This window comes from Trachymyrmex cornetzi, unplaced genomic scaffold (assembly GCF_001594075.2).
Source record: "Trachymyrmex cornetzi isolate Tcor2-1 unplaced genomic scaffold, Tcor1.1 scaffold607, whole genome shotgun sequence".
Taxonomy (NCBI): Eukaryota; Metazoa; Arthropoda; class Insecta; order Hymenoptera; family Formicidae; genus Trachymyrmex; species Trachymyrmex cornetzi.
The window spans coordinates 115479-127128 of NW_017299923.1; the positions used below are offsets into that span (position 1 = coordinate 115479).

At 34.8% G+C, this 11650-nt stretch overlaps 1 protein-coding gene across 1 annotated transcript in view; it reads left to right on the top strand.

Annotated features, from left to right (window-relative positions):
* The window catches only part of LOC108766554 (uncharacterized), a 40785-nt gene that overhangs the window by 24487 nt on the left and 4648 nt on the right, over nt 1-11650 (top strand). Inside the window, exon 2 of the mRNA XM_018515913.1 lies at nt 6412-6601. Within this exon, the coding sequence (XP_018371415.1) occupies nt 6413-6601 (189 nt within the window). The 5' untranslated portion in view covers nt 6412. The remainder of the gene's footprint in view (nt 1-6411; nt 6602-11650) is intronic.

Here is an 11650-nt window from a genome sequence, read left to right on the forward strand (position 1 = left end):
TTTTTAGTACTGCATTTTGACGCCATTTTCTTATTTTTACCAACATGAGAAAATACGGTACTAAAAAATTCTGAAAAAATTCTGAAAAAATTCTCAGAACTTTATGAGATGAAAATAAATGATTTTTGTCTCTCGCAGTTTTTCTGTAAAGTTGATAGTATTTGAGTAAAAAATTATTCAAGACCAATATTTTGCAATTTTTAATAATTAATATCTTGTTAACTATTGCTGACACCGCAAAATGGTACAGGACTTTTTGATTCAGTATAGGCTGTTCTACCCACGTATGACAAAAAATGCGGTAGTCGCCAAACACCCTGTATATGTTGTAAGGGAGAGTGTCTTGAGTAATTTCTCGCAAAAATTAAGTGGGGGACGACATTGGTTTAGGAGATAGAATAAATTAAAGTTTCATAGTAAAGTCGGGGTGTACAACTTTCCACGCGAAAAGAGACCCATTCCATCTTCAGTTATTAACAAAAAATTTGTAACAAATAAAATAAAATGTCTGCCTGTACAAATTAGATAAGGGTTGTGTTAGGTTAAGATTAAATTAGAGTAGGAGTACAGAGAGAGGGGCTTACCTACCCACACGTCTTCCCCTCTTTGCTTCTAGAGTGAAGCAGAATCAACAATTGTTCTATTCTAAATAGTTTCATGTAGAAAGAATTCGTGTGGGCGAGAGAGAAGCTCCGCCCTTCCCCCTGTATCCCCATCACGATTTAATCCTGACCTAACCTAACCCTTATCTGATTGTGAGGTGGATCTCGCTTCGTATGGAAAGTCGTGCGCCCCTTGGCAGGATGGGAGGTCGGGAGATATAATAAATTAAAGTTCTATAATATGCAGAGGGTGCATATTATAGAACTTTAATTTATTATATCTCCTAGACCAATGCCGTCTCCCACTTAATTCTAGCGAGAAATCACTCAGGACACTCTCCCCTACAACGTATCTAAATGATACTCAAATCGGAGAGGTGTCACCTAAAGTATACATTTACCTATTTTTTTTTACAATAAAAAGATATTTTTTAAATGTGAACCATTATAAGTGTGTTTAACATTTATACAGAAGATAGAAACAAATTATTGCCTAATAATGCAGAAATATTTATATTTCTTATGAACAATATAAAATATTTAAAGTACTTAAAAAATAATATATAACAAAAATATAATACACAAACAAAAAATAAACGCAAAAGAAGTTTATTTCAGTTTAATTGTTAAATTATGTTACATTACATATACATTATGTATATTAGGCTTGATACAGATTTGGGATAAAATATTTAACCTTGTAGTGTGTCCCGATTGCGAAAATCCCGATTGCGTAATCGGATACACCACATGTATATGTTAATAAATATTTAAATATAAAAGTATTAAATGAAACAATATGTCATTTATAGATTGGTCAGATTGCGCATCCTCGCTGTATGGCATGGTGGGGGTAACCAATGAAATACCTCCTCCAAAATATAAGGAGCTTAGCGTGAAATTGAAAATGTCATTACATACATTCTGTCAAAAAAGTACCGGGAATTGGTCAATAAAACACAAAATAGTTATTATTCATTCAAATTTATTGTATCGCCTTCAAAGTAGGCCCCTTCCGAAATAATACACTTATGCCAACGAATAATCCAATCATAAAAACATTTTTTAAACGCATTTTCCGGAATCGACTTCAGTTCTCGCCGCGAATTCTCTTTTATGTCTTCTATCGACTGAAAATGAGTGCCTCGAAGTGGTAATTTGAGTTTTGGAAAGAGAAAAATGTCAGCGTGCGCCGGAGCCATATCAGGTGAATACGGTGGTTGTTCGATGATATTTGTAAAGTTTTTGGTCAGAAATTCGACCTTTACGCGATTGAGTTTTTGAAGAAAATTGAGGTCTTTTGGAACTAGTCGAGCGGCAACGCGTTTCATGCCCAAACAATCATGTAAAATGGTACGAATTGATTCGTGAGACACCGTAAGTTCAGCGGCTATCTCTCTCAAACTGGAATGACGATTTTCAGTCACTATTTCCTTCATTTTATCGATGTTAACTTCAGTTGAAGACGTTGATGGCCGACCAGAGCGAGGCAAATCTTTCACCACATCTCGACCGCTTTTCAATGCACTGTACCACTCATATGCACGTGTTTTTGATAAAGTCGATTCACCGTAAGGCTTCTGTAACATCTTCAGCGATTCGGCACACGAAATTCCATTTGCAATACAAAATTTGAGACAAATTCTTTGTTCGATCTTTTTATCCATTGTAAATATCGCAAAACACACTTGAGATGAACTGACGAAATCGAACACTATAAACAAATTAAATGACAGATGGCACTCAAACTCCGCGTCAATATAGAGGACAGTTATGCCAACTTAGCGACAAAAAGAATTTTGAGAATTCCTTTAAGCGGGCTTTTTAAATGATCAATTCCCGGTACTTTTTTGACAGAATGTACAATACATCTTCGTCGCTGCAATGGCAAGTAATGACCGCCGAACGAAGCGATAACTGACTTACTTTTATCATCAAATCTGTTATAGATTCTAAAGTAATATCTTCTTCGTGCAACCAATAACTTTTACATATGTTTTGATTGTTACAATACTGTACACATATCAAATAATAGGACACGTAATGAGACAATAATTATTTATTTTTATTACATAGTACGACAAAAATCGATTTTTTTCCTTCTATGAAATAATCAAAGAGATTCTGAAAGTATTATTAGATGTAAAAAAAATACCCGTGTCTCGGCGTTTTACTAAATCAAGTCGTTAACCTTTTTTAAGTATCATCAAATGTCTTTTTATAATATTGTACAGCACAGGTTTCCCCCATGAAAAATTCAAAGAGATTCTGAAAGTAGATGTTAGGAAAGCATACCCGTGTCTCGGTACTGACTTACTTCGACATTGTCGCGACCTAAACAAAGCGACATCAAAAATTTCCTGGGCAATAAAAAAGCCGACAATTACAAAAAATTGTTGCTGAAATGATTTCGGCTTTTCAGGAATTGCAAATTGACATGTGTCGCTCAAAATACATTTTCTTCACAATCATTTGGATTTTTTTTCACCAAATTTGGGTGAATTTAGTGAGGAACATGATGATCGCTTTCACCAAGACATTGCGATCATTGAGAAACGTTTCAAAGGAAAAGACATCAAACACATGCTTGGTGAATACTGTTGGTCTATTGTTCATGATACAAAACCGAAATCATACAAACGACCAAGATTCTTATAATAATTATAATTATAATTGTATTATTATTATACAAAAATTTGAAAATATATGAAAAAAATAATTCTTAGTTTTTTTTATATTCGGTCTCAGCATAATTTCACATGCAAAAACGTCAATTATTTATTTTAAAAAATTATTATATAATTTAAAACAATTGTAAAAAGCCAATATGAAGCAAATACGATAAACGGTTGCATAAAAAACATTAACGACTTGATCTGGTAAAATGCCGAGAGAGAGAGAGAGAGAGAGAGAGAGACACGGGTATTTTTTTACGTCTACTTTCAGAATCTCTTTGATTTTTCACGAGAGAGAATATGTGTTGTACTGTGTTATAGTTTATTGTAGTAGTATAGTATATTGAGTTTATGAATAAACTTATTATATTTGCTATTATTGGCACGCGTTGAGCCACTGTTGTTGAATTTCAGGCTTCTTTAGAAATGTAAAATACTTTATGTTCTTTGCTGCAGGATTAATAGATCCATTTCACCACGGCATAATTTTACTTTGCAAATGAATTAAGATATTTCTCTAAGAAATTGAGTTTCTACAGATTTCTTTGAAATTTGGATATTACATTTAAAATAATTTTATTTATATATATGGTTAAAATTTCAAAGACCCTAGCGGTCCTGAAATAGAGATATTCACCTTCAAAGTTTCAGCTTTTAATATGTAAACTCCTGTACCAAACTCTGCCGAAGTAACGTTTTAATAGTTAGCAGCGAAAATCTTCTACAGATTAAAAAAAAATGTAATGAAGAAATATTATAGACATCTTATAAAAAAAATAAGGAGACCTAGCGGTGCCGATTCTGAATTAGAATAGTTTAAATTTGTAATTTGATAAAATTCTCCTTTTTGCATGCCGAACGGCGAGACAGGGATATACTGTTACCACATTTCAACTGTCTTCAGTGCGAACTAGTGTTCGTGCACACATATACGATATTTATGCGTGTATGTGTACGTTCGCCTCAAAAGTTTCTCTCTTCAGAGAGAACGCGCGGAGAGGCATATTCGTAGATTGTACGCGATTAATTTTCTAGCGCGATTGTAGCCGGAGAAATACCTTAAACTGAATTAAACTTATAAACTGCAAAGACTAATCAAAAAGACATGGATACGGACACGGCACACGGTTTCGGGCGACTTCATGCTGTATCGTGCTCCTTCGTGTGCATTTTGAAGGACGTATCCCATTGTTTGAGTAGAGCGACGACCGTGCATCCACGGGAATGCTACATCTTATATATTTTCACCATAGGTCAGATATACATATAAAATATTTTGAAAATTTAAATTTTAAATATGCATAATTATTTCTATTCAAATTGTGGAAAATGACTTTTTCACAATCCGGCCGGATAGACGAATTATCCGCTCGGATTATAAAAAACAGGCCGAATAGCACGGATATCGGATATTTGCCGAATATCCGTTGCGTCCCTATGCTTGCGGAACGTAGCGAAAAATGATGGACGATTTCTGTTTGAAGAGATTTAGAGATATTACTATATTTATCGCGCGAAATTTATTATAAGCGTAAGGATACTTTTACTCGAAGGGATCGGAATTATAGAGGACATGATACAAGAGGGATGGGATCGATATACGCGGCTATCGTTTATATTGTATCAGCTGTTATCGATGCGCCATCTTTATCCCCTTGGTGGGCCCTGCGTCAAAATGTGTATTCGTAAAAGATAAAGTCAATATTACGGAGATCGTTGTACGATAAGAGAACCATTGTTGTAATTATTACTTGCTATGAAATTATTATATCAATGCTGTTTTACGATTACTACGGTAGTTATTTTACCTAAAAAAAGTTAAAAGTTTTTCTTACTGCGATTTCTCTATTGTACCACTTATATACAACTTGATGCACGAATTTTTCGAGAATAAATATTTATGAAATGCTCCATTCTTAAGGAATGTTTGCTTTTCTATGCTTTTAAACATTCCCCACTCCATTCTACGAATTAAATTATTACTTATTCATGCGCGTTTTAGTTTACAATATTTATTTATTATGAGATTTTATTTGCGCTTCGGACCACAGTCGGATGTACGTTTGAGTTATCTTGTACATGTCCGTATTCTAAATCGGGAGGATAAAAAAGAATCTTGATCTCCGATTAGTTTTGTCAGACGACAGCTTGCTGGAGTTATTAATGAGTTTCATTAACGAGATAAATCTTAATAAACACAAAATAGTCGTCGAAATGTATATGCGAGTATTTTTTTCTTTTTCTACCCGGAACGACCTCCTGCAACGACTTACCGCATCGACTGCGGGTCAGAGGGTGGATGCAATGACGTATCGATCGGCTCGAGGTCAACTGGGGTCACCAAAGTTCATAATGCGTTTGGTGCAAAAGTAAGCCGGTGTCAGTCCATATCGCAGAATACCACGCGCCGCTAAAAAGTTTTTGTTCTTATAATGCTCTTCTTTTTAATAGATTATTGAAACGTTAATCGTCGGCAAGTAAAAAATAATGCTGCTAAACAGAGAGATTCGGAGATATTTTGATAATTTGCACAAACCGAAGTCCTCGAAATAGTGCTGAAATTAGTAAATACTTAGTAAGAATATTATTAATTTAATTATTTTTTTAAACATTTAAATTTTTTTAGAATGAAATGAAACATAAATTTCTGTTATTTTTAAGTTTTGCTACTTAAGGATGATTCGATTTCGAATTTGCTGGCTTGTTAAAATAATTTTTTACGAAGCAGGATGTTTCAAGGTGTTCTTATCTGCATGCGGTATTTTATGTCGCGTGAAATTATCTCGAAGTGCGTAAATATCTTTTTTTAGCTCTTGTATATTCGGTTTAAAAGAAAGGCATTATCTGCAGACACTGGTAGTGTCTCGGCGCTAAGCTACGCGCAGCGACACTGCCTAAATAATAACGCACGATATATATATATATATATATATATATAATATTCGCCTGCAATACTTTGCAATTTAATATTGAAAACCAATATTAGATTCAATTAAACCGTTTGTTAATAGATATACCGCTCTCTGTTAGTTAATTCTGGTAAGTCATGTTTACGGAATCGTCAATGTGATTGCCACGATATTTTCCTTTTAACGAATAGTATACATGAAAGTACTGGCTTTTTGTTTGATTAGGATGATTGGTGCTATGCCAGCGGTGGCTGTCCGTCATGAGCGTAGGAGGCAAGAAAAAAGGCTGAAGCGACCAAGTCAACTCTATTTAGGAGGGCAATGGTTACCACCCCTTCAAGGCTCGCCGCCCACTCCTAGTCCGCATGGGCACAACAATTTGGAGCCCTTGCCTGAACTTTATTTATGCGGCAAGGTAACAATTAACTGTAATAATATATCGATTGACGTGAAGTCAATGTTCGAGGAACTATACTTGACCCTTAATAATTACGGTTTCCTAACTTACAAACTGTACAAGCTCAGAAATAGTGAATGGAGTAGAAGTTGCAAAGAAGTTTACAGACTCAATTTCGTATGGGTTTATTTTTCTTTTACAATTAAGGACAATGAAACTTAATATCTTAGTCTTGCGCTAAAAATGATCAGTTGCTTGTAATACGTATAAAATAATAATCGAGGGTTGATTTAAACTTTATACACGGAGAACATTTTTTATTATATTTTATCACAAAATTCGCTATAAAATTTACCATGTTAATGATAAACATGGGACAATTTGGCAAACTATTAAATATTATCATAATAAGACAAGAATCTTCTGAAATATATGAAAGACATTTTATAAACTACCAAGAAAATAAAAAAAATAAAAAAATTACCAAAAAAAATGTAAAATTATCTGGACAATAGTTTAACACAATACTGTCTGTCCTTATTCACTAACTTTTATAACGTTTATTATATCTATTTCTATATTGAAGAAGACTCAAATTTAAGGTCAAAACGCGTCTGTATTTTAATTTTTAAATATATTTTATTGTTACACACACACGAACAACTAGTATCGACCTACATATTTTTATTTTATTTTATTTTTGATTTAATTCGGAGTTTTTATCTTATTATAGATATTAAATTGTAAATTATTCTAATGCAAAATAGATACAATATGCTTTTCGTAAAGTTTACACACTACATTTTAATTAGGGATGATGAAGATTTGTCGAATAACCGAATACCGGGTCATATCTGATAAAGCCGGATAACTGGATTTCATTCGGCAAAACCATATATAACCATATAAGCCGGATAATCCGGAAATTGTACAAAGAAATTGAAAAATTGAAAATCTAATTGTTTTTTTTACATTAAAAAGAGAATTTTTTATATAAACCATTGTAAGTATACTATAAAGATTTAATATTTAGATAGGAGATAGAAACCCAGATTATATTACCTGATAATATGCAGAAATGCTCATCTTTCCTCTCTATGAAAAAAATAAAATACTTAAAATACTTAAAAAATAATATGTAACAAAAACGTAATACACAAACAAAGAATAAAAGCATAAAAATTAATAAATTATTTCAATTTAATTTTTAAATTATATTACATTATACGGAGTGGGGCAGTAACTCTGTTCACTTAGAATAGTTTCGCTATATTTAGAGATATGAAATATTATAATTATTGAAGTGTGTTGTTGTATAGTATCAAGGAGGGTATAATATACTACTAATAGTTTTTTATGGGTGGAGGCGCTTCCGAGATTTCAAAGTCATTTCCACTTTTTTAAATGAAATTGTATGATTTTTTTTACACAATATGGTTCCTCTAATTATTCTGCATATAAAAGTATTAAGGTAATGACATAAAAAAACTAGTAGTTCGCAAAATATTTTATACTTTATTCTAGCATAATTAAAATAAAATGTCAAATAACTCGTAAACTATTAATTTTTTGATAATCGTACCTTCATATTTTTATAAAAATAACAAAATTATAAAATAACAAGATAAATAAATTAATGGAAGAAAACACATAGTTGCTTATTTTAAAAAATTATCCTTTTTGCACTCATATTCTTTTTAAAGCAACTATGTGTTTTCTTTCCATCAACTGATTCATCTCATTATTCTATTCATAAAAATATTAAGGTACGATTATAAAAAAATTAATAGTTTACGAGTTATTTAATATTTTATGTCAATATATTTGCTAGAATTTATAAAATATCTCATTAACTATTGATTTTTTGATATCACTACCTTAATACTTTCATACGCAGTATAATTAAAGAAATCATATGATGTATAAAAAAATCACAATTCCATTTAAAAAAGTGGAGGTGACCTTGAAATCTCCGAAACGCCTCCATCCATAGAAAAACTATTAGTAATATATTGTATTCTTCTTGATGCTATATAAGAGGCTCCGCACAATAAAAGGAACAGGGAACAGAGAACAGAGAATAAGAATTTCAACCTATCAGAAATCATGTATTGTGGAATACACACTGCGTATTCAGGTTGAAATTCTTATTCTCTGTTCTCTGTTCCCCGTTCCTTTTATTGTGCGGAGCCCCTAACTACAATAAATATATTATTTCCAGGGTTGGCAAGTAACACGTTATTTGTAACATCGTTACAAGTTACTTTTTTCGATAACGAATGAGTAACAACGTTACATTTTCTTCTGAGTAACGTTCGTGGTAACGCAATTTCATTTTTGGGTGACGATAACGATTTCACTAGTTACTTTTATAGTTACTTTATTTCTAACTACATAAAAGTTTAGTCGTAATTATAGTTTTAAAAAACAGAGATGAAACATTAACGGTCTGATTGGCTGTCTAAATCACGTGATCGCGACGCCTTTTTTTCATTGCATTCACAGTTTACACGTATAGACTCTCTATGTATTCGCTGGGTGCATGAACTTGGAAGGGATTCAAAAATCTACTCCAGCGCGCTATGCGGCCAAACTGAGCATTAATTCAGGCTGTTATTTTGTTGATTTATTTACGTTATATTGATATAATTAAAACAAAATGACTCACTGTAGTTGTTGCGATAATAACTGCAAAAATACTAGCAGAAATATCAAGTGCAAATTCTACAAATTTCCATCTGCAAGTTGGAAATTAGAGCAAAGAAATAAATGGGTTGCTGGGATCAGGAGAATAAAGTAAGCACCATAACCTTACTTTCTGCAATGCTGCATTGAATATGTTGTGCATATCACATGATAAGGTTTACATTTTAATACATTCATTTTTAGTGATGATGGTTCACCATGATCTCCAAAACCTTACGATTACATATGTAGTAATCATTTTGTTGGTGATTAAAAGTCTGAGGAATTATCAAGTCCAAGGGTACCTACAATATTTCCTACAGCGTACAGGGCAAAAAAAGTAAATGAAGCTGCAATTATAAGTAGGTAAATAATCATAATTAATGTGTACAATTAGCAAAATAAGTTTTAGTTTAATTAAATTATGAAATTCTTTTTATTATAGGCATAAACGTTTTATGGAATAAAGGCTTTGACAAGAACCAACACCTACTGTCATATCAACTAAAAATTTACAGTTTAAGGAAGATATGATTGAAGTGATTACTAATAATATTAGTACAGAATCTTAATTATTAAGAAAGTTGACATTAACCCTTAATATAGTAACGATAAGGATCGTTTGAGAACGGGAAGAGAGAGATCGAGACCGAATGATTGAAGACTGTCTGCGTTCACGAGTGTCACAACTTTGAGTCCGGATCTATAATAGGGTTTTAAGCTTTAAACCATAAGAAATGGACGAATCACAGTCGCTTATTCTTCTCGGATTCGACTGTAATTGGTCAATTTCTTACGGCTTAAGGCTTAAAACACCTATTGTAGATCCGGGGTAAACATTTATTGCACAGAAATCAGCAATAGTCCATATAAGCTCAAGCTTGAACAGTTTGATCGAAACTCTGCGGTATGGCCTGATGGCGAGAGATCAGCACCCAATAGCCACGTGGCGCGCACGAACTCTCTCGAACGAGAGTTCTATGACGAAGCACTCAATTAATTCACGCTCCGGCTTCCCCTTCACTCGCGATTCAACGTGCCTAAAGAATAGTCAGCGCACCAACGGGATGATCCCGATTGACCACATCTCGATTGGACATCACCAATCACAGCGACCGGTGCTTAGGAGCTTTGTAGTCTCAAGCGCTGCGAGTGGCTCGTGTCCAATTGAGCCGTGTCCAACTGGGTGCCACCCCGCACCAACGCACTAGGACAGCCGGGAGCGACTTCGAGTCGAGTATGCGTCTTACTTCAGTTAATTCGCGCACACCTTCGACACGTCTTACTGTTCCGACTTATCAGCGAGGAAGCAAGCGAAGAGAGATCAAACGGAAACGAAACGAGGCACGGGCCCCATTTTTCAGCGCCAGCGCTCTCTTTTCGGAAGTAAGAGGCGCCGCGGTGCGATATCGATCTAACTATTGATCGCGCGAGTTGATCGTTTCAGGGAGTGGCGCCGTTCCGCGATTGAGGCGCACCGCGAGACTATTTCACCGCGCGCTTTGAGTTTTTGGCCATGCCCGAACAGAGCCCCAAGCGGGGGGGGGGGGGGGGGGGTCACTTCGGGTGAAAGTTGCGTGCCCCCAAGCAGAGGAGGAAATGGGGATGAGATTATTATTATATTTTCTTTCTGTATACTCATTCCTCCCACCCAACTGCTATATAAACCGCGATAAACATGTAATATACTAGAAATTTATAGACTTTCGTTTCCGGTAGCGAAGAGTGAAGGCGCACTTTGTGTGAGAGGTGAAAACGTATGAGTTAAATAGCGTTTTCGGCCCGGCCAGGTTTGCACCAACTTGGGTTGGATTAATGGCGTTTTGTGCTCTCCTATTGGTAGAGCGGGTGAAATCAACCAATAGGAAAGATTAATCCAACCCAGGTTGGTGCAAACCCGATCGGGCCGAAAACGCTAAAAGAGTGAGTGTGAGTGAAAGAGATCGAGAAAGAGGGCGAAGGTTGAAGGGAGACATAACAGAGAGCGTGGAGGCCCGTCTACAATACACGGAGTAAGAAGTAAGAGTAAGAAATTGACCAATCACAGTCGATTACACTTTGTGTGAGAGGTGAAAACGTATGAGTTAAATAGCGTTTTCGGCCCGGCCAGGTTTGCACCAACTTGGGTTGGATTAATGGCGTTTTGTGCTCTCCTATTGGTAGAGCGGGTGAAATCAACCAATAGGAAAGATTAATCCAACCCAGGTTGGTGCAAACCCGATCGGGCCGAAAACGCTAAAAGAGTGAGTGTGAGTGAAAGAGATCGAGAAAGAGGGCGAAGGTTGAAGGGAGACATAACAGAGAGCGTGGAGGCCCGTCTACAATACACGGAGTAAGAAGTAAGAGTAAGAAATTGACCAATCACAGTCGATTATTCTTCTC